The sequence below is a fragment of the Nyctereutes procyonoides genome, unplaced genomic scaffold (genome assembly GCF_905146905.1).
Source record: "Nyctereutes procyonoides isolate TBG_1078 unplaced genomic scaffold, NYPRO_anot_genome, whole genome shotgun sequence".
Taxonomy (NCBI): Eukaryota; Metazoa; Chordata; class Mammalia; order Carnivora; family Canidae; genus Nyctereutes; species Nyctereutes procyonoides.
The window spans coordinates 22418520-22446480 of NW_026575020.1; the positions used below are offsets into that span (position 1 = coordinate 22418520).

The 27961-nt window shown below is 53.2% G+C and overlaps 2 protein-coding genes across 2 annotated transcripts in view; one reads left to right on the forward strand and one right to left on the reverse strand.

The window, feature by feature from the left end:
* The window catches only part of MYO1D (myosin ID), a 326201-nt gene extending 304787 nt beyond the window's left edge, over window positions 1-21414 (forward strand). Inside the window, exon 22 of the mRNA XM_055323846.1 lies at window positions 19098-21414. Coding sequence (XP_055179821.1) covers window positions 19098-19254 — 157 coding nt within the window. The 3' untranslated portion in view covers window positions 19255-21414. The remainder of the gene's footprint in view (window positions 1-19097) is intronic.
* A 1298-nt stretch (window positions 21415-22712) lies between these two features.
* CDK5R1 (cyclin dependent kinase 5 regulatory subunit 1) lies at window positions 22713-26962 on the reverse strand. The gene is made up of 2 exons (XM_055306278.1): window positions 26887-26962; window positions 22713-26561 (listed from the first exon to the last, which is right to left on the reverse strand). The coding sequence occupies exon 2, from the start codon at window positions 26423-26425 to the stop codon at window positions 25502-25504; it is 924 nt and encodes a 307-aa protein (XP_055162253.1). The 5' UTR covers window positions 26426-26561; window positions 26887-26962; the 3' UTR covers window positions 22713-25501.
* Window positions 26963-27961: the final 999 nt, after the last annotated feature.

The following is a 27961-nucleotide window of genomic DNA, read 5'->3' on the forward strand; positions in this document are numbered from 1 at the left end:
CCACCCCCACCTCGGGCCTCCCCTCCCCTCCCCTCCCTCGCCCCTCCCCCGCCCCTCCCCCTCCCCCCCCCCCGTCCTCCCTCCTCCTCTCGCCCCTTCTCCCTGCCTTTGTCGCCGCAGATGCCTGGAGCCCCGGGCTGCGCCCGCCGCTCCCGTTTGTTATTCTTGGGGACCTCAATGCCTCACTTGAAACCAGTCTTTTAAAGAGAGGATTAAGAGGACCGGAGCTGCTCTTCCTCACCTGGCCACCCGGCCCGTGGCCCCTCTGGCTGCGGCCCTCTGTGGCCCCCCTGCCCCCTTGCCCTCCGCCCCCCACCCCCGCGCCCCTAGGGCGGCGGAGCTGGAAGTCCTGCAGGCTCACCTCCTCCGGGCACAGAGAACTGACCGCAGGAGTTCCTCAATCAGATGGGATTGCCGTCCCCGAATCAGAATGCCCAGGGCTTCCAGGGCTTGAGCTCTTTGGGTCCGGGGTGTGTGGAATTGTTGTGTAAGCAAAATGTGCTGTGCTGCTTTTAGCATTCAGGGTACCCTGGTGATGAAAAATGCTGGGGCCACAGTAATGACCCCCAGCCCATAAACCCTTCCGTTATCCATCTTTGTCCTGGGGCAACATAGCAGCTCTGGCCTGGATAAAGAGATTATTTGCTTTAGCCCACTTCAGATTGTTTCAGTACTGCTCATAGAACCTCTCCCTCACTTTGCCTTAAAAAGCCTACGGATCCCGTTTTGTGACAGTTGTTTAAAACAAATGTAACTATCTAATCAGGGCATGAACCATTTTTCAGACTTGCCAGGGCAGCAGTGACCTAAATATTACTCAGGTGTCTGACTTCCCGCCCCAGAGGAAGAGTGTATTTGATTTGATTGTTTTCATGCTAAGGAAGTTGAGCCAGTAATTCAAGGTCCCCATTGGGATGGCTGAATCATTTGATGCTATGAAAGAGTTATTTAGACAGAAAGCAGTGGTATAGAGTTATGATGGAATTAATTTTTAGCAGAATCAGTTATGCACTCAATCTAATTCATTGTGCCATTTTTTTTAGTTGTTAGTAGATAAAAACTGGAGAGGTTGGTGGAAATATCTCAGCCCTTTTATACCATCCAGAGTAAATCTTTGGAAAGGGTGACTAACCCATTTATGAGCCAACAGGTGTAGTGGTAGACTGTTCTGCCCTCTTGATCCCAGGTAACCCTGCAGGCAGTAAATAAGGCCTGTGTTAGAAGCCACTAAAGCTGTACACACGCAGCAGGGAAATCTGCCTAAACTGCCCACCAAGGTACTAGATACAACTGACTTTCTACTAGAAATGTCCCTGCAACTCAAGGTCAAGGCAAATTTGGCTAGCAGTCACCTGGGATACTTCCCACTGAACTGTCTCAGGAGACTCGGGAACAGGGAAATAAAGGTTACTCTTGGGCTCTTAAGTTAGTGATCATGGAGAAAATTGGAACTCTTTGTGGCTGGCAGGAAAAGCACAGATGTGGCCTGAGAGAGCCTTTCGTTTCCAGCCATCATGCTCCAGCCTGGATCCAAACGACCCATTTCTGGGAACTTAAAATAAAAAGAAAGCAGTCAAATAGACTGGAGACCCCACAGGGCCTTTGATGTGTCTACCAGCAGCAGCATGGTGAGTGGTTTCTGTGATGTGGGATTCCTGAGCAAGAAGGACTAGACCACCGCCACTGGTTCCTCTCTCATTATAGGGCCAGAAATAGATGCCCCATCCTGGGAAAAGGGAAATAAGGCTGCATGGAATGTTTCATCTGTTGGAATATTGTTCTGCGCTGCCTGACAAGATTACTGAGTTCTCAGTTCTATAGCAGTGGCATTGAGTAAGAGTCTGAAAATTGATGCATTATGTACTCGCTTAAAATAGCAAATGCAGAATAGAAAACCCAGAGCTGCTAAGAAGTGTGCAGAACATATTGATAGAAAGGCCTGCTTTGCCTCTGTTATTAGCAGCATGAAAGGGTATATTGGAGCAGGGGGCAGATTTTCCATCAAAAGCAGTCATGTGGTAAAGGCTTCTGTACCACAGTGAGGCAGGGGTACATTTTTTAGCTAACATAACTGAGTGCAAATCCTTCTGTTCTCAAACAGGTGGTAGAAAGTGGGCAGTTGGTTTCTTTTCATGTCAGTGTTCTGGAGTTGGTTTATGAGATGGTTGCTTCTGTTTTAAACTCTTTGAATTCCCCTCAGAACAAAAATCCCCAGTTACTTGCTACCTAATCAAATATTCTCTGCCGTGGGTTACAGTCGCTTGGATGGGCAGCAAAACTGAGTAAGACTGAGGGGGAAAATGTATAAAAATAACCTTGTCATCATCCTTTGTCAGCTTAAATGGGATTTTTTTAAGTACCCAAGAACCAATTGAAGGGGCCTTCTAGAATCGACAAGCCTCCTGCCAGCATGGACCTGGATGGTGGCAGAGTGGTCTCCTAAGGGGCTGGGCATGGCCAGGCAAGGAGGCCTGGAAGAGCAAGGGCTCTTGCAGCCTCGTCGTAGTCGTTTGATCAGCACCCTAAGTGTAAGACCCTCCTTCACTGAAGCACTTCAGTCCATTGACAAATGTTCATGGAGCACAGACGTAGCACCGACCACTGCACTGTAGCCACTTTGCCTACATTTTCTCCAGCCTTCCCCAAAGTCCCATGGAAGAGAGAGCATTACCCCTCCTATTTATCCCTGTTTAGGAAACTGAACCTCAAAGGATCAAGTCGTTGGCCAGAGCCAGGCAGCTGGGTTCAAACCCCGGACCAGCTGATTCCAAACTGCAGGTTTTCCTCCACCATGCCCCATTGTGTCCTCTCTCAATTAAGCAACATTCCTAGAAATACAAAGAACCTGAAGTCCCCAGGCCATCTCTTCCCTGCTGCTGCTGCTGCTGCCGCTGCTGCCAGCTAGAATGTCCCACTCTCAGGTGTGTTATAGTCAGTTCCACAAGACTGGTTGGTGTCCGAGACAAATCACTTTTTCCAGGCTCAGCAAGCAGTTGAATGAGCTAACAGCCCCTAAATGGGGACTTGAGCTAACCATTCAGTAAAACATACTTTGCCGATTGTTGTGGGACACTGCCCAGTTTCAAAATTCCTATAGGTACCACAGTTTTAGAGAATGTGGCCCTCTATTTCCAAAGCCAAGATTTCTGTTAATTCTTGTTTTTGTTTTTCCCTTGTAATTTGTACTATCACTCCTAGGATTCCTGCTTTAAAAGTTTGGATGTCTTCAGATAAAGATTGCTGGAAATAATGTTGGGGAAAGTCTTAAAAAAAATTTAATAAAGGGTTTGAAATAGGGACTAAGGAACTCAGAGCAGGAGAGGGTGGCAGCCAGGTCGGGAAAGGCACGGTTGCTCAGGTGGGGTGACTTACTTGCCATGCTGACACTGCATTCTCAGATTCTAGGTTTATTTGCCTAGTAGAGCACAATGATATCATAAGTAATGCTTTTATAATAGAATCCACTACACAGGGATCCCTGGGTGGCGCAGCAGTTTGGTGCCTGCCTTTGGCCCAGGGCACGATCCTGGAGACCCCAGATCGAATCCCACGTCGGGCTCCCGGTGCATGGAGCCTGCTTCTCCCTCTGCCTGTCTCTCTGCCTCTCTCTCTCTCTCTCTCTCTCTCTGCGACTATCATAAATAAAGAAAAATTAAAAAATAAAAAATAATAATAAAAAAAAAAAGAATCCACTACACAGTAGGTTTTGTGAAACAGTTGTCTTGTGTGACCTACCTTACTGGATGTGTTTCCCTTAAGAAAAGGAGAGTAATGAGCTGTGTATCCCTGAGTCTGCCTCATGTGTAGTACAACCCTTTGGATTTCCTTCCCAGAGGAAGTAAAGCTCTACAGTGTCCAAAACCAAACTCATTGTCCCAGTCTCTTCCATCCCCCAAGCTGAAGAGCTAGGAACACGGTAAATCCCCTTTTACCACCCACATTAGTCAGTTACCAGATTTCTTACTCCCATGCATCTCTCAGACTTGATCTATCTTTGTCCCTCTTACCAACCCCAACCCTCGCTCTCTGATGGGCAAGTTTGCTAACTGGTCCTCCAGCCAGAAAATGCCCACATCAGTGTCTCTTCCATGTCACCTGCTTTCTCTCCATTGATTTAATGTATTTGCTCTTGATTAAGCTTCTGCTGTATGCCAGACAACCTTTTAAGCATGGGGGATATGGACAAGATTCCTTCCCATGGAGCTTACCTTTGGGAAAGGGGTGGGAGCCACAGGCAGATAGATGGTGAACAAGCCAAGGATCAAACAAGTCAGTTTCAGATAGTGGTGCAGGCATTGAAGAAAACAAAGTATTATCCATCTTCCCTACTTAAGAATCCTTGAGGGGGTGCCTGGGTGGCTCAGTGAGTTAAACGTCCGATTCTTGATTTTTGGCTCAGGTCATGATCTGAGGGTCATAAGATAGAGTCCCCAGTCAGGCTCTGCACTGGGTGTGGAGCCTGCTTCTCCCTCTCCCTCTGCTCCCAACTCCCAGCTTGTGTGGGCTCGCTCTCCCCCCTCCCCCCCAAAAAAAAGAATCCTTAAGAGTATCCCCATTGCCTACAAATCTGAGCCTATACTCCTTGCCTGTCATCTACCCCAGCCTATCTGGGGCCTATCAGCTATCAGCCTATCAGCTCCCAAACACTCTTCAGTCCTGACCTCTGGTCCCGTGCTTGACATTCTCTCCACATTCTCTAAATTTCACTTTAAGGTCAAGCTTCAAGGTCATCTCCATCTGGCCAAGTCCTCCTCATCCTCTGAGGGGCAGCGCATTGCCTCCTGTCTGTAGGGTTCCGGAGATCTCTGTGAGCTAGGGAAGCCCAGGTAGGCTTCAGGGAGGAAGCACAGTTAGAGCTTGGGGCATGTTGTCAAAGGGGGGAGACCCAGTGGCTTTGCCGCGTGAGCCCACTGGGCTCACTGTGAGCCTCTTCTCACAAGGACTCAGCACCATCTCAGAGCTGCCTTCCTCTGCAGGGAATAGTGTGAGGAAGAGAAACCAGTTCTAGAGCAGGGTACTGCGAGCCCAGTTTGTTCAGACAGTGTGTCTGCCTCGCAGATCCACAGGCCACACAGCGCAAGAGGCTGCACCCTCTCCACAAAGCGGTCCATGTCTGCTTGGCATTGGGCACTCCCCTCCACTCTGCTTCCTGCACGACTCTACAGACCTTTAGTGGTGCCAGCTCTAGTGCCTTAGATAGTAGCCATTTGTTCGGTCGGCCTCCCTCCCAGGGCTGTAAGCTTCTTGAGAACGGAGCTGTTTTATTATTTATCTTGCAGCCCCAAGCCTTAGACACAGATGTTTGATGTAGAATGCGTTTCGAGACAATGCTGAGGAATTCCTGACCTTGTGAATAGACTTCTTTTTCTTGGTTCCCAACGCTGTTCAAAAATGCCATCCTAAAAAAAAGAAGAAAAAGAAAGCCATCTTCTAAGCCCAAGCCCAGTGAAAATGATTAATTTTACGGAGACGTCCTTCCCATGAGCCTCGTTTTAGTATGCACGCCCCCAGTGTGTTCGCATGTAGTTGAAGGCCCTTCGGTACTCCGTCCTCAGATGGGGCACTGCCGTCCTGCTCACTCCTCCACCGAGTGACCCACAGCCACTGCAGATGGAGGCTAAGATGCTCCCTGACTGCGGGGGACTGAGCAGGGAGCTACAGGATGGTGTCCCTGACAAACCACTAGAAGCCATCTGTTCAGAGGAAGATGTGCGTCCTGGGGCATGTTCAGTCCGGTCTCACTTAGCACGTTCGTTAATGATGTGAGTAGAAAATAAACACCAGCATTCACAGATGGTGCTAACTTTGGAGGTGCTGTTAACAGAAGCGTCAAGATAGGAGAAGTAGAAATGTAAGCAGGAAACAGCAAAGATGTTAAAACAACAACTCTCAAACAGCTATTTTTTGGTGAAATCAAGCCCCTCAGAACACAAGCACCAAGACGAGAAGCTGAAGGAGAAGGCAGAGAACCGGAGCTTTCGGACAGATGTCTCCCCAAGGCCCCGGCCTCTTGTGACAGACGCAACATGGCCCGGGCATCCCCCAGACCCAGCCTGCAAGGCCACTCTGGTCACGGCCGCTGCCCCATTTGTTTTGTGGTAGGCCTTCTGTTTGGTTTGGTAGGGTTTTGTCTCGTTGCTGCTGTTTTTTGTTCTTTCTTCATATTTGAGGAAGTTGTGGGTTTTGTTCTTACAGTTTGGTTTTGAAAGATTTCATTACCCCTCACATAAAGCATTAATTTGGGCATTTGGGGAGGGACCGTGGAATACACCCTTTAAATGAAGAGTCCAGATTCCAAATATATAAAGCAGAAGGAATCACTTCTCACCACCTCCATCTCTGATGGCAGGAGGGAGAGACAAACCAGAGAGGCAAGCAGCAGCCCTTGGCCTTGCAGCAGGGTCGGGGCAGGGGTGGAGGGGCACCAAGCTGCCTCCACCTGGCCAGGGGATAGCTGCCAATGCACAGAGCATAGGAACCTTCTGGATGACAAAAACAGAAACCAGGAGTGTCCAGGGAGCAGCAGTTCTCCTCAGGGATTCCTGGTGGAAAGGCTAGACACCAGTAGGCACCAGGGAATAGTCAGGACAGTGCAGCAACTTCTCCAAGCACCACGACATGCCCCCTTCTTTGACTGCCTGGAAGCAACTGTGCCTGGCAACATCAGCCGTCTTCTGGCCAAGGAGTGGAAGAAGTAAATGCCCAGGAAGTGAAAGTGCACATAAAGTGGGGGTCATGGTCACAGCAAGACCATCCAAACCTTAGTCGCATTACAGCGGATTCTGAATGCTTTTGACTCTGACTCGTGAGCACCAGGGATGAAAGAATCCCATCCCTGCTGCAGCCAGGCTGCCCCACACGAGCACTAAGAGAGCATCTCAGTGTGAGGACTGAACATATGGGAGTCAGTGGACGGGGGCATCATTCCAGAGACAGATCCCCTGGGCCTGGGTCTAGCCTCACCACTTAGCGGCTAGGAGGAGCTCCTTGACCCGTCCAAGCCTCTCTGTCCTCATCCACAGCACGGCTGCAGTCACAGCGCCTCATAAAGTTTGGTGAGGATTAAAGGGGGTGATGGGAGCAGTGAAAGGCTCCATCCAGTGCCTTGGCATGGTTCTTGATGAATGCAGGATGATTCTCAGCCTCCCCTGCCCCAGTCAAAGATGCCTTTGCATCTACACAAGGTACGCTACTAAGCAGTATCAGCCTTGGCCAGCACATATCTGTTTATATATGTATATAGGTTTCTAAACTCCATCGGTCCAAGCGTTTGTCAGCCTACCACATGTGTTTATTTCCCCTAGAACTTCATTAGCAGTGGGGCAGGAACACCTAACAGGGGAAAGCTTGGATTTATCAAACAAGGTAGTGAGTCACTGTGCAAAGCAATTCTTCTGTGCCGAAAAGCATCCCCTGAATGGTGAGCATCCCTAATGCTCTATGCTTGAACAGACCCTCACTCAGAACGAGGTGCCAGGGGCATGCGTGCCCAAGAGCCTAACCAGCTCACTTCTCAGTGATCCTGCTTTGATGATGCTCCAGGCTGGCCCCAGGTCTTCTGGTTGGTGTCTTATGTCAGAGGGAGTCCCAGCTACTTTCTCAGTCTCGTCTTTTAAGAAATACTATTCTTTCTTTAGACATTTATGGAACTCCTATTTTGTCTTAGACACTGCAGTAGGAGCTCTCGGCAGGGGAATGAAAACTCCTCCGCTCTGCTGTACTCAGAAGCACATAGTAAATAACAGGAGCAGCTCACTAGTATATTCTAGGGACTATTTTAGCAGCGGGATGTATAGAGGCTTAGGCTTAGACTCAAGCCTCGATGCCTGGGTCCAAATTCTGGCGGTGCTGTGTGACCTTGGCTGATACTTAGCCTATGTGGGCCATGTTTCTTCTTCTGAAAATGGAACTTACCTCATGCAGTCATGAGGATGTTGCAAGTTGATATTTATAAAGCACTAAGTACATACTATAAGCTTTCTTGCTATTATATTATTATTATAACACTGGCATACCTCATTTTACTGGGCTTTGCTTTACTGTACTTCATAGAAAGTGCCTTTACAGATTGAGGGTTTGTGGCAACCTGGCGTCAAGCAAGTCTCATGGCACCACTTTTCCTACAGCACTGGCTTCCTGTCTCTCACATTTTGGCGATTTTCCCAATATTTCCAACTTTTTCATTGTTATTATATTTATTATGGTGACCTGTGACCAGTGATCTTTGATGTTACTATTGTAATTGCTTTAGGGGCCCTAGAAACTGAGTCCATGGGTGAACTTAAGTGATGTTATGTATTCTGACCCCTCCACCGACCAGCTGTCCCCCCACCTTCCACTGCATGTCTCTCCTCCTCCCCTGCAGGCTCCCCACTCCCTGAGACACAACACTATTGAAATTAGGGCAGTTAATGACCTTACAATGGCTTCTAAGTGTTTAAGTGAGAGGAAGAGTCACACACCTCTCACTGTAAATCAAAACCAAGCAATGATTCAGCTTCCTGAGGAAGGCCTATCAAAAGCTGAGACAGACCAGAAGCTAGGCCTCTTGCACCAAACAGCCAAGTTGTAAACGTAGAGGAAAAGTGCTTAAAGGAAATTAGGGGCAGCCCTGGTGGCTCAGCGGTTTAGCACTGCCTTCAGCCCAGGGTGTGATCCTGGGGATGCGGGATCGAGTCCCACGTCAGGCTCCCTGCATGGAGCCTGCTTCTCCTTCTACCTGTCTCTGTCTCTCTCTCCCTCTCCCTCTCTGCCTCTCTCTCTCTTTTTCTCTCTCTCGGTTTCTCAGGAATAAATAAATAAAATCTTAAAAAAAAAAAAAAAGGAAATTAGAAGTCCTCCTCTAGTGAACACACATATGATGAGAGCAAAACGGCCTTATTGCTGTTTAGGGGTCTGAGCAGAAGACCAAATGAGCCACAACATTCCCTTAAGCTGAAGTCTAATCTAGAGCAAGGCCCCAACTCTCTTCAGTTCTGTGAAGGTTGAGAGAGGTAAGGAAGCTGTAGAAGAAAAGTGTGACGCTGGCAGAGGTTACTTCATGAGGCTTAGGAAAAGAAGCCATTTTCTTAACAGAAAAGTACAAGGCAAAGTGCTGGGGCAGGAGCTGCAGCAAGGTCTCCAGGAGATCTAGCTAAGATCATTCATGAAGGTGGCTACACCCAATAGCCTCCTATTGGAAGAAGATGCCATCTAGGACTTTCAGAACTAGAGAGAAGTCAGTGATTGGCTTCAAAGGACAGGCTGACTCTCTTGTTAGAGGCTAATGCAGCTGGTGACTTTAAGTTGAACCTCATTGACCATTCTGAAAATCCTAGGGCCCTTAAGAATTAAGTGTACTCTGCTTGTGCTCTATAAATGAAACAACAAAGCCTCGATGACAGTCATCTGTCTACAGCATCGTTTACTGAAGAGTTCAAGCCCACTGTTGAGATTTACTGTTCAGAAAAAGAGTCCTTTCAAAATATGACTGCTCACTAATGATGTACCTGGTCACCCAAGAGACCAAGAGAGATGGATCAAGGAGTAATATCAACGTTCAAGTATTACTGCAGAAATACATTTCAGAAGGCTCTGGTTGCCACAAATAGTGATTCCTCTAGTGGATCTGTGCAAAGTAAATAGAAAATCTTCTAGAAGGGATTCACCATTCTTAATGCCATTAAGAACATCTGTGATTGGGGCCCCTGGGTGGCTCAGCAGTTTAGCGCCGTCTTCAGCCCAGGGCCTAATCCGGGATCGAGTCCCACATCAGGCTTCCTGCATGGAGCCTGCTTCTCCCTCTGCCTGTGTCTCTGCCTCTCTCTCTCTGTCTCTCTGTCTCTCTGTCTATCTCTCATGAATAAATAAAATCTAAAAAAAAAAAAATGTTAACAGGAATTTGGGACAAGTTGATTCCTACCCTCACAGAGGACTTTGAGGGATTCAAGACTTGAGTGGAGATGTGGTGGCCACAGCATGAAAACTAGAATTAGAAATGGAACCTGGGCCTGGGACCGAGTTGCCTCCATCTCATGATGACCCCTGAGCAGAAGAGGAGTTACCTCTTACGAATGAGTGAAGAAAGTGGTTTCTTTAAAAAAAAAAAAAAAAAAAAAGATTTTATTTATTTATTCATGAAAAACACAGAGAGAGAAAGGCAGAGACACAGGCAGAGGGAGAAGCAGGTTCCATGCAGGAGCCTGATGTGGAACTCGATTCCAGAACTCCAGGATCATGTCCTGAGCCAAAGGCAGACGTTCAACCACTGAGCCACCCAGGCGTCCCAAGAAAGTGGTTTCTTGAGATGGAAACTGCTCCTGGAAAGAGGCTGTGAAAACTGTTGAAAGGACAACACAGGATTTGGAATAGGACATCCACCTAGGTGATAGAGGAGCAGCAGGGTTTTAGAGCGCTGACTCCCAATTTTGAGACAAGTTCTACTGTGGGTAACATGGTATCAAACAGCATCACCTGCTACAGAGAACTCATTCCTGAAAGGAAGAGACAAGCTTCACATTGCCTTATTTTAAGAAACTGCCCCAGCCACCCCAACTTTCAGCAACCAGCACCCTGATCATCAATCCAGCCATCAACATCAAGGCAGGACCCTCTACCAGCAAAGATTCCACTCACTGAAAACTCAGATGATGGTTATTATCTTTTAGCAATAAAGCATTCTTTAAGGTGTGTATATTGGGTTTTTTAAGACATAATGCTATTTATTACACACTTTAACAGACCACAGCATAGGATCAACTTAACTGTTACATGCGCTGAAAAACAGAATAAGTCATTTGACTCGTTTTACTGTGAGGTCTAGAACCAAAACTGCAGTGTCTCCGAGGTATGCCTGTATTCACCTTTTTTTTTTTTTTTTTAAATTGTATTATAGTCAAAAGCTGGTGTCTGTGTGATGGTGATTCTTAGGTACTTTGTGAACTTCCTTTTATGGTCTCGTGCCTGCTCTGTGTGTACAGTGTTACTTCTCTGGTGGGTGCTCTATTGTTGAGCACAGTGAATACACATACACACAAGTTTATGAATTGGGTTCAAATCTGTGTTCTCTTCATGTCGTCTGCTGGTCTACATGTGTTTTAGGAAAGCGTATTAAGATCATTTTCTGTAACAGTGGACGTGTCATGGGTACCTTCCAGCTGAACTACTCCCCGATAAAGAAAACAATTATTCAGTGAGTGCTTTCCCCAGCAGCACTTTTTGCCAGCCTTCTTGTGATTCATATTTGCCTTGTGCAGCCTGTTTTGTTTTAACTTTTCCTTGTCGCACTGATTTAGATGGATCTCAGGCAAACAGCATGGCGCTGCATTTCTAAATTAAATCTGAGAAGTCCCTTTTAACAGGGGTTCACACATCCACGTTGGTGTTTTCTTGTTCCCACATTTCTTCCTAGCTGTTCTTTTGTGCCTCTGCCTTGCAGTAGATGAAGCAGAGTTTCTTTCCCACTTGCTTCCACTTTTTCCAGAGCTGTATATTTCAGTAGAGCATTCTTGTTTACCGTAAGTTCATTTTCTTCACGCTTGCGCAGGTCTTAGGGAGTCAAAAGTCCATCAGTGTCTCCATACACCTCTCCGATGCAAGAACCTAAGTGCCTCCCTGAGGACCACCACTCCATCTGTCATGTTGTTTTCCAGGACTGTATTTAGATCAGTGTTCGACTGAACCCCCAGAGTTAGTCATTTTCATTTGTTACTACGTTTTACAGTGAATGTACATTTAGATTTAGCTTGGTGTCTGAGAAAGTCTTCGTTTCATCCTCATGCTCAGATGATTGTCTGGGTATCGAATTCTAGGCTGATGGTCATTTTCCTTAAATGTTCAGAAGAGTCTGTTTTTTTTTTTTTAATTTTTATTTATTTATGATAGTCACACAGAGAGAGAGAGAGGCAGAGACACAGGCAGAGGGAGAAGCAGGCTCCATGCACCAGGAGCCCGACGTGGGATTCGATCCCGGGTCTCCAGGATCGCGCCCTGGGCCAAAGGCAGGCGCCAAACCACTGCGCCACCCAGGGATCCCCAGAAGAGTCTGTTTTCATTATTTTCTCACTTTTGATGAGAAGGCCTACTTTGCAAGTAATGTGTCTTTTCCCTCTGGGTGTTCTTAAGGTTTCCTCTTTGCCTTTGGTGATCGGCAGGGGGTTGCTGTTCAAGAGATTAAGAGAAGAGAGCTTGAGGTTTCAGGTCTTTACTGGAAAACCATGTATTTCCCCACATAGGGATTCCTTTGCCACTTTGTCAGGCTGGAAGGCAGACTCATATGATATTTTTCTAGATCCAGCAGCCTGGCGGGGCTCAGCCTCAGACTTCAGACCCAGTGCCCTCCACTGTGGCCCAGGCATGACCCCTGCTCAAGCCAGCATGTCCCCAGGCTTGCCATCTGCTAGACCCTCACAATGGCCTCATGTCCCCCTCCCTCCTTCTAACTCCCAGAGATTATCCTTTCTTTCCTTCAGCCTCCACTTTGATTTTAAATATTCTTTCTGTGGAATTTTATTCACGTTTCTAGACACTGATAAGCCGTCAGGGAAGCTTGTCAGCTCCGATCATGTCATTGGAACCTGCAGAGCACGGTTGCACACTCTGAGCTGTGAGAGAGAGCCATGGACACAGATGAACAGCCAGCTTAGCCCAGAGGGCAGGTGGTTCTCAAAAGCTCTGGGGACTGAAGGGATTTTAGCAGAGGAGTGACAGGATCCTTCTGTGCCTTGAGAAGATCTCTCTGATGACAATGTGGAAGACATGTTTGAAGTGGGGTATGGGGCAAATTGAAGACAGAGGAATCCGTTGGGAGGCTCCATCAGGGCTGAGCTCTGAGCTGCGGTTGTGGCAGTGGACAGAGACTGCAAAGGCCCAGTGAACAGAGCTTGGTGACTTGTTGTGGGCCATGGGGGGAGAGGAGAGATCCAGGCTGACTCCTGGCTTTCAGGCCTCTGTGACCAAGCAGATGATGACCACTCTGGCTATCATAGGCTTGACAAGAGGAGAGAGCCAGTTTTGGGGAAGGGGCCAAGAGGATGAGCTCAGCATTGGACCCCATGAAGACCCAAGTCAGGGGATTTGTCTAGTAGGTGGCAGCAGATATGTGCTGGACCTCAAGCTAGGATGGGGATACTGATTGGATAATGGTCACTGAAACTGCAGGCATGGCTGACACTGCTGTAGGATAATGTCTGAGATGAAAAGGACAACAGATAAAACAATACTTAAGGAGTAAGAATGCAAATACTCCTGTGGGAGTCCTCCTCCTTCCTGATGTGCCAATCGCAGACATCACCACCTCTGGAATCGCAGCCCAGCTGAGGTGGCTCCCTCCAGGTGTCCCATGCACCTCACAGGGTGTTTATGTTTGCCCATCACCCTGGCAAGAATGGGAGTGTTGGGGCAGCTGGGTGGCTCAGTCAGTTGAGCGTCTGCTTTCAGCTCAGGTCATGATCCTGGGATCCTGGGATCTAGCCTCGCACCAGGCTTCCTGCTCAGCAGGAAGTTTGCTTCTCCCTCTCCCCCCTGCTCATGCTCTGTCTCTCTGTCTCTCTCTCTCTGTTTCTCTCTCAAATAAGAAAATAAAATTTAAAAAAGAAGAAGAAGAAGAATGAGAGTATCTTGAGCTCGGGCCTGGGGCCCAGCCAGGGTAGGTGCTCAGTAAATAGTTGCCAAGAGAAGAGTAGGCCAGGGAGAAATGGAGAAATGGGTGATGGTGGTTGGCGAGGAGAGAGCAGAGGCAGGGCCACAAGTAGGGTACATGGGGTTTCTGCCCACTGGACCTCCTGGATGCTGGCTCAGTTCAGGGATGCAGAGGCAGGTGCCAGGCTGGGCCAGGGCCTCAAGACAAGCTGCCTGTCAAGAGCCGTGTAGTGACAAGGGAAGTTTTATCTTCTAAATAAAAATGGTGACCCCATCCCTTACCAGCAGCAAGCCCAAACAGGATTCAGTAGACCAGGAGATGGTACACTCCTCCCTGATTTCAGCACCATGGGGCACTGAACTCTCAGACTCGTTTTAGAAGTGACCTCGCCCCAAGTACCCATTCGACTCCAACAGAAACAGAAGTAGCATTTCCTAAAGCCGGATTTTGAAAGACTAGCCTCCTGTGGTCTGACACAAGTAGAGGGGCTTGCTTCCTGAAGCAAAACGCACTGAGACAGCTGCACACATGAGCTCTAGATGTCCCATCTATAGCATGTCCTTGGCGAGCACCCAAGCCTACTCGTTTGTGTCCTAGGGATGCCTAGAAAGAGAATGGCCTGACTCTCTGGTCCATCACAAAATGCTTACTACACGTCTCATCACTTGGAGAGGTATCTATTTACAACCTGCCTGTGCTCGGTGCAAGGCGAGCTTCCTCCCACCACATCCTGTGTGCAAACATGAGAGCGCATGTTGCACTAGCCTCACATTCTCGGGAGCACCTCGCCGGCCCCCAGAGAACGTGCTCACCGAGGCACTGCACTGCACTCCACCCCCTCCGTTCCCCTGTAGAGTCCATTTATCAGAACAGGGTCACCACTGCTCCAGCAGGGAATCAGCTCCAGCAGGGAATCAGCAATGAGATAGTGTCCCACTCATTTCTGCATGTCCTAGTCTACATGGAGCAGGCCAGTGGGTGGGAGTCTCCTAATCCCAGCTGAGCAGAGCTGGACAGGAGGGAACATTTTCTGGGCCAGTTCAGCTCCCACGGAGACTTTTCTTGCCCCATTCTGTGCAGGACTGACAAAAAACACAGGGCTCACATGGGGATGCCCATTGATCAGGTCTTGCATTTACCCACAGATTTCTCTAATGAGGACAGGACTCTAAATGCAAAATGAAGGAACGTAATTTGATAAAGGCCATTTGCCTACAATGATGGCTCGGAACAGATGAAACAAGATGAAAGTCCCCGAATTCCAGAGTTTGCTGAGCCATTAAATCCTGTAACAGAAGATAGGGAGGAAAACACCCCTCCCCTTGCAGCCAGCCTCCAACGGCAGCTGTCATTTGGCTTGGCATGCCATCAGAAGAAGACATGCTGCCTCCATCTATAAAATCTGCCTTCTTTTCTTTAAAATATGAGGAAGGTAGAAAGATTTCTGGGGTGGTGAAGCTCCAGCAAGAGAGGCCAGTTGATCCTCCTGGAGTGTCCACTTCCTGTCTGCCACTCGTACCCAGCTACTGGTGTGTCTCCAAAACAGGCACAAGAAACCCCTTTCTAACAACAACAACAAAGAAACCCCTTGCTGGTCTTAAAACCATTTTGCTTGAGCTTGAAATGAGAAAAAACATGGTTTGAGGGCAAAGCTCTTATTTATTAAGATTTTATTGTATTAGAGGGGATCCCTGGGTGGCTCAGCGGTTTAGCACCTGTCTTTGGCCCAGGGCGCAGTCCTGGAGTCCCGGGATCGATTTCTGCATCGGGCTCCCAGCATGGAGCCTGCTTCTCCCTCTGCCTGTGTCTCTGCTTCTCTCTCTATCATGAATAAATAGAATCTTAAAATATATATTTTTTATTGCATTAGAGAGTGCACACACGTGCACATGAGTGTGGGGGGAGCTAAGGGAGAGGAATAGCAAGCTGACTCCGCACCGAGTACAGAGGCCCATGCAGTCACAATCCCACCACCCTGTGATCACGACCTGAGCCAAAACCAAAATCAGATGCTCAGTCGACTAAGCCACCCAGGCATCTTTAGATTAACCCATTTTTTTGTATTATTGTGGTAAAATGCACACAAATTTACCATTAGTCACATTTAGTACAAGTCACAATGCTGTGCAATCACCACCACTGTCTAGTTCCAGAATATTCTCATCATCCCAGAAGGAAACCCCATACCCTTTAAGCAATCCCCCCACACCCCACTCCTCTGTTATTGTCTCTAAGGATTTGGGTATTTATAGTACATTTCATATAAGTGGGATTATGCCACATGTGGCTTTTCATATCTGGCTTCTTTCACTTAGCGTGTTCCCAAGGTCCACCCATGTTGTAGCCTGTGTCAGCACTTCCTTTTTATGGATGAATAATATTTCATTGAATTGATAGACCACTTTGTCCCTTCATCAGTTAATAGATATTTGGCTTATTTCTATTTCTTGTTTCTTTTTTTTAAATATTTTATTTATTTATTTATTCATGAGACACAGAGACAGAGAGAGGCAGAGACACAGGCAGAGGGAGAAGCAGGCTCCATGCAGGGAGCCCAATGTGAGACTCGATCCCAGAACTCTGGGATTACGCCCTGGGCTGAAGGCAGATGCTCAACCGCTGAGCCACCCAGGCGTCCCGACTAAGCCACCCAGGCGTCCCCTATCTCTTGTTTATTGTAAATAATGCTGCTGTAAACATTCTGGTACACGTGTGAACATCTGCTTTTAGGTATACCAGGAGTGGAAGGAATTGCTGGGTCATGTGGTATATAATTTTATGTGTGACTTACGGAGCAGCCACCAGACTCAATCCACATCACCCTTCTCTGTCACCTATCGGTGGCTGTGTGCGGACGGCACCAGCAGAGGTTGCTTAGCCCAGCTCTTGAGACCAGAAGACTGGTTCTCCTTCCAGCCCCACACTGTTCTGTTCTAAAGTCATCCCATGTAGCCCCTCACCCCCAACTTCTGCCCAAACCCCACAGCACCCCATAAAGATGGGCTGGGAATCAGGGAAGGAGCAGGAGCACAGGCAAGGACTGTCACTTAAGTTGACAGTACAGAATATTCCTTTGCTATTCCTTGCTAAGGGGCAAGTCTCCCTTGTAGAACCCTCCCATTTTACAGGCTGTCTGGCCACTTTCCCTTTGGAATGAACTTCATGGGTTGGGTGTGCTTCAGTCCTACAAGGATCCCAACCAACTGTGCCCAGCATTTACACATATTTGAAGCTGGCAGAGCTGTGTTGAAAGGAGGGAACAGTTGCAGAGCAGATGACATGAGGCTGCACACCACGCTCGCGCCGCCAGCCCAGAGCAGCCCAGCTAAAAGTGTGTGTGTTGTCCATCAGCACCCAGGGGGCATCCCCACATGCATGCCGCAGTGCATGAGCCAGCCCTCCAGGGACTTAGATTCTAGAAGCAGAGACTGTACCTGTGCTGAGGCTGCCTAGAAAGGCTAGCAGAGATGCGTCCAGAATATTCTCATCATCCCCTGCAAAATGAAGGAATGTGATTTGATAAAAGCCATTTGTCTGCAATGATGGCCAGCCCAGTGTGGGGAGGAGCAAACTGGAGCACTGGTTCTCTGTGGCTTTTCTATCCTGCAACCCCCACCCCGGCAGCTCCATGTTCAAGGTGAAGTTGGGCCACTGTTACCTCGTTATCTGTTCTAGCCCCTCATTCCTCTTTGGTTTCCCACCAGCCTCAACCCTGCACCAAGAGTGTTGAGCAGATGCTAGAGACGCCCAGAGCACGAAAGAAGGAGGCAAAGTGCAGTCAGGGGCCCTCTCTGCGGACACTGAACTCAGGGCTAAGGAGGGTCTGGAGTCAGAAGGACCCGACTGAAAGTAGTGTGTCTCAAAGGGTACAAATGCAAGAAGGTGGGGGTAGCTGGGGAGTCCCGTCCCCACCCCTGTGTTTAGAATATGGCCCCTTTAGAGCCTTTTCCCGAGGACTTTGAGGCCCCCAGTTGACTCTAGAACCCACTGTGTGCACAATGGGGTACCATGGAGAGGGGCCGCAGATACGGACTGGGAGGCTGGGCCTGTCCCCAGCAGGGCACTGAGGGAAGGACACATGCCCACCAGGAGGCCAGGACAAAAGGGAGGCCTCTGCCAGGCTCAGAATGGGGGCATCTCCAGGGGATATGATTCCAGCTCAGGGGGGCCCGGAGGTGGTGCCAGGGTGACAAGGAGGAGAAAGAGGTGACAAACTCAGGAAGGTGCAGGTACCGAGTCCCGGAAGCATCACCAGGTACAGGCAGGGCCACGGTGCAGAGGCTTTGCTGGCCCTGGGCCGGCAGGACGGTGGAGACCATGGTCGCAGGTCCCCACACCGAGACCCTGCACAGCAGCCCTGGCTCCCCCGGGAACAGAGCCTGCCTGAGTCATTGCCTTTGGTGGACTCTATTTTTATGTCTAAGTCTGGTTAAAAATAGCTGTCTAAGCCAAGGTTTTAGCTGCAGCTGACAAGACATTAAGTATTAGGTACCTGATGCCCACAAGTGATAACCACGGGTCTCTTCCCGCTCCAGGATCCGTCTCCGGTACATACCCAGGGAGAAGGCAGGCTGGAGAGGGGCGCGGGGATGCCCCCTGACAGCATGGAGCCTGGGAGAGCCCACGCTGGGCCTCATGTCCATCCAAGGGGCCGCAACTCCTGTCAGGCCAGCGTGTGCCCCGAAGGCACCTCGCACACACCTGGGCGCAGCAGGGTCAAGTGCACCACCGGACTGGCCACCAGTGACACCGCAGGCCCTCTTCCTTGCACCTCTGGCTCCGAGAAAGCCGAGGGGCACAAGCCAGAGTGTGGCACAGGGGTGTGCTAGCGTGTGTGAGCGCACAGGAGGTGCCTGCCACTTTGCACACATTTCTCTGCTCAGCAAGCAGGTGGCATCTGGAACATGTGCGGTGTGGCGGCCCTCGGCAGGTGCTCCCACACTGGTTGGTGACAGGGAGCCACCACCACGCTGGCCTTGAGCATCCCTGGAGTCGGAGAGGGCCTGCCCGCGGTGCTGGGAAAGCGGGGATCAGCCCCAGTTCCCACGGCTGGGCCCTTTGGCCGGCAGGACACCCAGAAGACCTTTCACCCAGGAGAGCCCACGGGCAAATCTCCAATCACCCCTAGACGTGCCTTCCCAGGCTCCCTGTTGCTCCACGGACTGCTCGGTAGCCCTGAATCAGAAGCCTGTGCCCCTCCTGACCACAAGCCCCCTGCTGCCTCTAACGCCCAGGTGACTGGGGACCCGGCCTCAGGCCAGAGCGCAGCAGGCCTGGTGCAGGCCCAGCGACCCAGCGTCAGCCCCAATCCCTGTGGATCGAGGCTGCAGCCAGCGCCCTCTCCGGGGTCACCGCCTGGGCCACCGCAAGGCCCGGAGGAGCTCAGCACACGGCGGGCCCCAAGCGCTGCCAGGGCAGTTCACCCCACTCTGGCTGCCTGCTAACCGCCTGTCTGGTCTTTCTCTTTTTGGTTTTCCAGTGAGAAGCGCCACCTCCAAGTCAACGTCACCAACCCCGTGCAGTGCAGCCTGCATGGGAAGAAGTGCACGGTCTCCGTGGAGACGCGGCTCAACCAGCCGGAGCCCGACTTCACCAAGAACCGCTCAGGCTTCATCCTCAGCGTGCCTGGGAACTGACGGCCCGAGGGGAGGCCTCGCCAGCGCTCGGGGCCACCCCACATCCAGGGCCCGGTCTAAATTGCCGACTCCCCGCTACTGCCCGCTAGAAATCAGCTCGCCAGGGTCCGTGCTTGGGGCCGAGCCCCCCTTCTGCCTCCTCCAAGGCTCCTCCCCTGAGGTTGTCCTGCTGGCTTTCTGCCTCTGGTCTCCGTCCTTCCCCCCCCCCCCCAATTTTCCAGTCCTCACTCAACAAACCAAAGATCCCGATGCCCTGCCACAGACCCTGAGCTCACGCCCAGACCATAGCTCATCACAGAGGGGACGTGATGGTGCCTCCAGTCAGTGAAGGCCCCTGCCGCCACCGCCCCCCCTCCCCAAGCCGCACCATTTGCCAGGTCAGGTCAGTGAGCCTTGACCCAGGGACCAGCAACTGACCCTGCAAGGGGTGGATGCAGTTTCCCCAACCAAAAACATGCTCCCCTGGGGGGTGGGGAGGAGATTGGCAGAGATGAGCTGGGGATGTAGCCCTGCTCTCTCTGCGAGGGCAGCCTGCCACCCCTTCCCTGAAGGTGACCTGGCTCAGAGCTCCTCAGTGGAGCCCCTCACCCCCAGCAGTTAACCAAGGCCATCAGGTGAGCAGGGTCACTAGCAGGGCTGGCCCCTCAGCCCAGAAGCCGGCAGAGCATCACACCAGGCCTGCAGGCCTCCTCTCTGGGAGAAAGCAGAGCACGTGTTCCAAGGGCCATCTTCCTTACTACACAGCCTGGGCCTGCGGGTGTAGCACACTCGTGTGCACAGTCGCAGAGCTGCTCAGTGGTTACTGTGTCTCCTGTGCCCACACTCATGCCCAAGCGCCGATAAGAAACCAGAGTGGTAGGGCCAGGGAGTATTCGGGGGTCTGGAAGTTTCCCTTCTGACACCTCTGTTTCATACACACTTGGAGAATGGGGACCAGGGCCAGAGGGGCAGAGTGACAGACACAGAGTGGGGGTCCCGGCACTGCAGGCCAGGCCAGGATGCCCACCTGCCCCCACGTATACACACACACACACACCCCTCGCCGCTGCAGCTGGGGCCCAATGCAGGCCTCGTGCCAGGAGAGTGCCACCGCCCTGCCAGTCTGTGCCCAACAGAAAGCATGGAGCCTCAGATGTCATCCTGAGATCGCTGTGCTCCTGAGCCTCAGCTGAGGACGCTGCCCCAAGCCCCTGAGCAGCCCAGGCCTCCCAGCCAGGAGCCATAATGGGAGAGACTTGGGATACCCCATGTGGGGAGGGGGCTAAGGTTGAGCCCACGACTCAGGGGGAGACTGGCAGGATGCAAAAGAGGGACGTGCTCTCCCCCCGCCACCCCACCCACTCTTGACCTGCCACCCTGACTCTGCAAAACACACCAAGTGCCTGAGCACAGCTCCTCTGTGCCTGGTCCAGTGCCTGACACGGCCAGCTGGCTGACACCCGTGCAGTCCCAACAGCAGGGTCTCATCCGCACCCCAACTTCCCAGGGCCCAGGAAACATTTGCACCATGTGCAATTTGCAACAAAGAATCCTCTCTCGACATCCTGTCCTTAGAAACCCTGCCTCATTCTCCAAGCCTGGTCGGCTGCCTGCACAGCCCAGAGGCGCCGTTGGCCTGGTCTAGCAACAGAATTTTGCCAATCACCTTGACACTAGTTGAACCGTCCTAACTGGAACGGCGCCTCCTTTCCACTCATTTCCCCAAACTTGTCGCTTTACACTAGAGACATGTACATGTATGTTTTAGATGCTCCAAAATGGAACATGCCAAATGAGTGCCTTTGCCTTTCCGAGGCTGGGGAGGCGGTGGGCCTTGGAGTCCTCCCTCTAGCCGTCCGGGGTTGCCTGTGGCTCCTCAGGCCAGCAGAGGGGCTTCCAGCCGAGGGCCAGTCCACAAGCACTTTTTCATGATGTCCTCAAAGAAGTCCCATTACGTGGCACCTGAAGGAGTAAGAATTGAAGGTGTGATCTCAGTGGTGCTTCCAGGGGGCCGGGGGTGAGCAGGAGGACGCAGTGATTGTAGGCAACGAAGTGTTTCTCTTGATCTAATTAAATGCAGTGGTATGGTTTGCTGCGTTTATTCCTATTTTCCATTAAATTAACTTTATTTCTAGAGCATATTTTGATTTACCATCAAGAGCAATAAAGCATTAAATCTCATTTTTAAAGGTATCCTGCTCATCTGTAATTGAGAACTATACACAAAGTCAGCTGTTGTCTCAGATGGGAGGGAGCATGAAGCGCAAATCAGGTAAAATGGAGGATAATTTACTGGGGGCTTTTGAACAGGAATATGAAACAGCCGGTGAGGCACAAGCAGTAGGGAGGCCGGGAGGCGGCGTTAAATCAAGCACTTTGTTCCATCATTTTGAGGTCTGTCCGCTAGATTCGTGAAGTTCACTGCGTTCCGGTGGCCTGAAGTCACCGATGCCTACAGAGGCCGGGTGGCCTTGCCCCAGGCTGGCTGGCTGGGGACAAGGGGGTGGCAAGAGAAGGAGCCAGAGGAATCTGGACCTCTCGGGGAGGGGTGGAGCTGCAGGTAAGCAAGGCCCCGCCGAGACGAAAGAGCCTCCCAGCACTCAAGGGCCACCGGGTCACCGTCATTGGTGGCAAAGGATGTGCAGTGCACCTACTCTGACCCAGACCAAAGGACATGCCCTGAGAGCGAGTGGCCCTGATCACAAAGCTGACCGCTCCTAAGGGCCAACTGGGTGGAGAGGCCTTCTTAGCGATCACGGTGCGGGGCCAGGAGGCTCAAGGCCACACTACCCAAGACCCAGGAGCTTAGGCTGGTGGCAGGAGCAGGCACAGACCACGGGCAGCGCAGCCAGTGGGGGGACCCCACCCTTGCCACACTATGGGCTGGGGTGGCTGCTTATTCGGGAGCCCCGGGGCTGGATTTCCCGCTCTTGGAAACCCGCACAGAGCTAAGCTGTCAGGGCTGAGCCACATGAACACCCTTCCACACCCGCTGGCCAGAGAGGAAGCGTCTGGGCGCTGGGCAGGAGAGCCAGGCGTAGGTTACACGGGGGCAGCGGCCTCAGAGCCAAGCTCCACTGTGGGGCCTGAGACCTGGCGCCCCTGCAGGAGCCACTGCGCCAGGCTTCACGGGGCCGTGCCCCGGCCTGCTTGTCCCCCTGGCTACAGGTCCCAGTCACCCAGCCCTGCCCAGCCAGGCCAGGCCCAGCCAACGGAGCCTCTGCGGAGCAACTCCCACCCCCGCCCAGCTAAGCCCAAGTTGACTTAACCTGCTGACCTAACCTGCAGCTTCTCTCTTAATCACCTTAACGTGAACGCACCGGTTAAGCCCTCTCCCAGAGCCCAGCCCTCCCCTCCGCCCCCACCGCCCCTCCCCTCCCCCACGATACAAATCCAATTATGTTCCCAGCACAGGAATCATTTGTAAAAGGGGCCCCCAGCCTGCTCATGAATGACGTGCCCACAAAAAGAGGCCTATGTAATGGATGGTCAGTGCATTTTATTTAATCAGCACAGTACAAAAATAAATAAAAATAAGGGAAAGGGAATTAAATTACAGCCAAACTGAGCTTCATGACCTTGTCAGATTATAAACCACACATACTTACAAACACACTACACATACATACAAAATGAGACAAATATAAATTAATATTAACAATACCCACGGTTTGGTCAAAGGATAACTACAGAACGAATTGCACTAAGAACCAACATACACCGCACGTGTAATTAGCAGTTTCAAATATACAGCCTATGAATAATTCCGAGTGGGAAAAATGGCACGTTTTCTTTTCATTGCAAGTTTAACAACTGTTGGAACAGAACTAAATTCTAATAAATAACTGCATGGAAAGAATAGATCAACCCTTCAGGTTTACAAGAAAAAGAGAAAAACCAAATCCTGAACTATTCCTGTGACTTGTTCTGTGCACGGGTGTAATGTTCACAGCCATCTGTTCTAAGATTATTTTTCTTAAGACACAAAATGCTCCTGGTTCGCATGCACAATATCACTGTAAACGCAACAATTAAAGAATAAAGGGGTTGGGTTTTTTTCCCCCCGTAGGTTAGTTTTTCTTTTTTTTTTTTTCCTTTTTTCTTTTAATCATTGTTCTAAAAGTAGTCTTCATAGCAGCATGTCAGATGGGCTCAGGGCCCGCACGCTGGAGTCCATCAGCTCCCGCACCCGGTACTGACCAGCACAAGGGCAGGGAGGAGGCCACGGCGGGCTTCTCACCGGGGGAGCCAGAGACTGACCTCCTCAGCCCCGAGCCGCTCCTGAAATGGGCCCCTCCCCCAAGAAATAAAAAAATAAAATACGGAGAAAGAGCAGGAAAACACACAACCGGAATACTGGGGATGCGGCCTGAGCGTGGGGTTTCAGGCCAAGCTCAGCCGCTGGGTGAGTGACTACAGACACGCACCCCTCCTCTTGAGACTTTGCGCCCCAACCTCCCTCCCCACTTCTGGGCCCCGCTGCCCCCCCAAGGGCCTCCTACCTCAGGTCACACGTGGCAGCGGGATCTGAACAGACGGGCTGGGTGACAGCTCCCACCGAGATAGAGGCGTGGCGGCCAAGTCTGTGGCAGCAGCCGAGGTTCCTTCCAGCTCCGCCTCAGCTTATTTGGCAGCCCAGAGAGGGCTCGGCGCAGCTGGGCCGAGGGATCCCATCCCAGCCCCGAGCGGGCCCTCCTCCCCTTCCCCGGGAAGCGGGAAGCGGCAGCTCCGCTCCAGGCCTCTTAAAGTGAGACCCCGGTTTCACAGCTTTCTCTCGTGTGAATTTCAGTAGTGCTTCTGCTGAAACCAGCAGCCACCTAGAATCTATCCTGTGTCAGAGGACCCTCTGCCTGCCCCCCGCCACCCCCCCTCCCTGGGACTGGAAGGGAGACTTCCCCCAGGGCATCTTCACATTGACCTTTATTCCCCAAAGCTGGAGTGATGGGCCACAGAGGAAGACTCGCTCCCTTCTCCTGGTCCTCTCCCAAGTCCCAAGCCACCAATCTGGGAGAATCAAAAAGGAAATTGATTAAGTACATGTCGTGTGTTTTTCACAGCCACTAAGGTAAGGTGGAAACCCAGATGGGCAGCTGCAAATGATCAGGTGCAGAATGGCAGGCTTCCGAAGCCATGAGGAGTGCTACTCCGGCCTTGGAATTGTCTCCAAGATCCAGTGGTCTCACTGGGCCTCGCAGGGCAAGGCTTCGTCTTCAGAAGAAACTGAACTGTTTGGAAACAGCTTTAAATGAACAGGGGTGGGGACAGGGGGGCGGGGGGTACATCATTACCCCATCATTCTGGTCCCCGACATCACCTCGGCTCTGCAGGAACAAATGTCATGCACCAGCAAGACGCCTTAGCCCTCAGGTGAGCACTGGCTGGTTTCAGGCACAACGACTGCACCTGCCCAGAAGGCAGGCTGTCGGTGAGGGGCACCAGCAGCCGCCCTGGCCTTCACCACAGGGTGAGTAAGCTGCATTAGTCAAAGATTCGCCCAGGAAAGGAGCTGTCCCTAGCTTCACCCCACCCCTTTAGCTGGGACCCCAAATCAAAGAACTTAATGAGTCAAACCAGCTCATTAACCGACACTACCAACACGGCTGGGAGCAGGGGGTAAGGAGGTCAGGGGGCAAGTTCCATGTCTTCACTAAAGGAAAACTCTTCTCCCTAATAAAAGAAAAAAGAGCAAACCAGAGTGGTGCATGGTCAAACGACAGGACACAATCTTTGTACCAGGCCAGCTTCTCCTCGACGAGTTGTCCCAGGGTGGTGGGCACCTCGCCTCACAACCCCATTCGTGGCTCGGTCAGGGTGGCCAGCTCCACAGGCCTCTGGGAGAACGGATGACCCAAAACAAAATCCAAGAAAGGCCCTCCAACCGGCAACAGCAATGGCTCCCCAGGGCCAACTAACTGGCCAGAGGCCCCTCTCTGGCTCCCATGCCAGGAGCAGCGGGCAGCCTCACCTGCCCTGGTCCAGCAAGGGCACAGGTGGCAGAGACAGGTCAGTCCTACAAATTCCCCAAAGTTGAGAAGTCAGTGGCCTGGGTGGCTCTGAACACATCTTCTGGGTTTTTGCACAAGGTTCAGGAGTTCAAAAGCGCCCAGAGTTCTTGGCAGGGCTGAAGAAAACCCCAAGGAGAGAAGGTGGGAAGAAAGAGGCCCTCGGTGGCTCTGCTAGACACATACTGTACACAAAATCTGATTTGCTTAATAATAAATTTTTAAAAATGAATTGAATCCTTGAGCCATGATGCGGGCTACAGGGCTCACCGATCGAGCCCCAGGAGGAGCCGCTTCTTGTCCTCCTGACCACTCTCGTTCTTCAGGTCGGAGAACACCTGTGTGAAGTAGTGCGGGTCGGCATTGATCTGCAGCATCTTGGAGCTCATGAGGTTGATGACGGAGAGGCAGCGGTCCCAAAAGGCCTCCTTGCAGCTCTCCACCAGGAAGGGCTTGAGCGGGTAGGAGATCTCGTTGCCCATGTAGGAGTAGGAGAGGTACAGGCAGGTCAGCAGGATGGCCTGGAGCTCGTGGTCCGAGCCCACCTCGGAGGAGATGACATCCCTGCAGAGCATGTAGAGGAAGACCACGTTGGCCGGCGTGATGAAGCCCTGGTCCTGCCAGCCCTGCAGAAGCAGCGAGCGGTCCACGCTGCGCAGCCAGAGCACAGGGTCCGTGGGGGACAGGTGCTTCAGGCGGTAGCACCGGCGGCAGAGAAACTCGCCCAGGCAGCGCAGCAGCTCGCTGGTGGACGCCTGGACGATGACACGTTTGGGCGTCCCCGCGGAGGTGAGGGCCGCGTGCGGGGCCTTCTTGACAGAAGAGGAGACCCCGGTCTGGGAGCCCGAGAGCTGGCTGGCGGGGGGCGCGGGCGGCTGGGCCGGCGGGGGCTGGGCGAACGTGGACAGGTTGGCGCACGACAGCGACTTCTTCAGGTTCTCATTGTTGAGGTGCGTGATGTTGTTCTGGTAGCTGCTGTTGGGCTGCACCTTCTTGGAGTTCTTCTTCTTGGCCGACACGGCCACGATCCTCTTCCACGGCAGCACGGAGATGATGGAGTGCCGCTTCAGGTTCTTGTCCTTGGCGTTCTTGCTGTTCTGCACGGCCGTGTAGTGGCCCACCGTGGCCGCGCCATCCTCAAACAGCGTGGCCTTGCGGTAGCTGGGGGACAGGGACAGCACCGTGCCCATGGTGCCGCTGCGCGCCGGGCGGGGGCCCGCGCCCCTGCGCGCCCAGCCTGCCGGCCGGAGGCGATCGGCTCAGCGGGCCCGCGGCGTCCGGGCGGGAGGCGGGGGCGCTCCGGGGGCGCCTGCTGCCCCCTCGGATCTGCGTGGAAAACAAGATGGTTCTCAGCACCAGGCGGGGCTCGGCGCCGCGCTCCGCCACCCGGGCCGAGGCGGCCCCCGCGGCCCTGGCCCCGGCCTCGCGCCCCCGCGCCGCAGCCCGGCCGCCTCCACTGCGGCACCCCCGCCCGCCTCCGCGGCCGCTGCGTCCCGACCGCAGCGGGAGGGGCCCGGCGCCCGCGGAGGTGGAGGCGGCGGCGGCGGCGGCCGGGGACCCCCGCCTCGACACACCGCGCGCGCGGCCCCGGCCCCGGCCCCCGGCTCCGGCTCCTCGGGGGGCAGCGGGCGGCCGCGAGGCGCAGGCTTACCGGGCAGGCGGCGGCTCCGGCGCTCCGCGCCCTCCCTCCGCAATGCGCGCCGCGGCTCGGGCCCGCGGTCCCGGCGCTCGGCGGGGCTCGGCGGGGCTCGCGCTCGGCGGCGGCGGCGGCGGCGGCGGCGGCGGCGGCTCCGGAGCTTCTGTCCAAGGTTCTGCAGGCGCTGCGGCCCCGCCCCCCGCCGGCCGCCCGCCGCCTGCGCCGCCGCCGCGCTCCCGCGCCCGCGCCCGCTCCCGCTCCCGCGCCCGCTCCCGCTCCCGCCCGGGCGCGCACCTCGGCGGCCTCGCTGTCGGGGGCGCGCGCGCGGCCCACGCACGGCCGGGGCTGGCCTGCTCCAGCGGCGGGGCCGGGGCCGGAGGCCGGGGCCGCCGCGGTCCTCAGCGCCAGCCGTGCGCGGTGCGGGCAGGGACGCGGCCAGGGCCCGAGCGCCTCTAGTCGCCGCGCCCCATCTAGGACCCGGACCCGGACCCGGACGCCGGCGGCGGGTACTCCCGGCCCCGGCCCCGCCCCTCCCGCCCCGCTCTGCGCCGCCGCGCCAGCAGCAGCCCGGCCGCGTGAGTCCCCGGCGCGCCGCGCAGCCGAGCTCCGGCGGGGCCGGGGAAGGGGGGGCGCCGGGGGCGGGACCGAGGCCCGAACCCGCCCGCCGCCCCGCCCAGACACGTGCTGCCTTTGTTCCCGCCGCGGCGCCCGCAGCCGCTGGCCGCGGGGGCGCTCTCGGCCGCGTCCCCGCCCAGGCGACGCGCGGCCGCCGGCTGGGCTGGGGCTGGGGCTGGGGCTGGGGCTGGGCTGGGGCTGGGGCTGCAGCTGCGGCGAGAGAAGCCATCCATCTCGGGCTGGGTTTCCCGAGACCCCTTTTCCCATTAACACCCTCGTCCCCCGGGGAAGGAGCTATGGAGGTCGAGGGGGAAGGCCCCGAGCCGGGGGCGCGGAGGCGAAGCCTTGCTGAAGTCACTCGCATCCCGCTGGACTGTCCCATCGGCTTTCACGCCCACCCCGGCCGGCCGGGGCCTCGGTCCCCGCACCCCGGGGAAATGGCCGGAGCCTGGGTCAAGAGGAGTCGTCGGCAGTT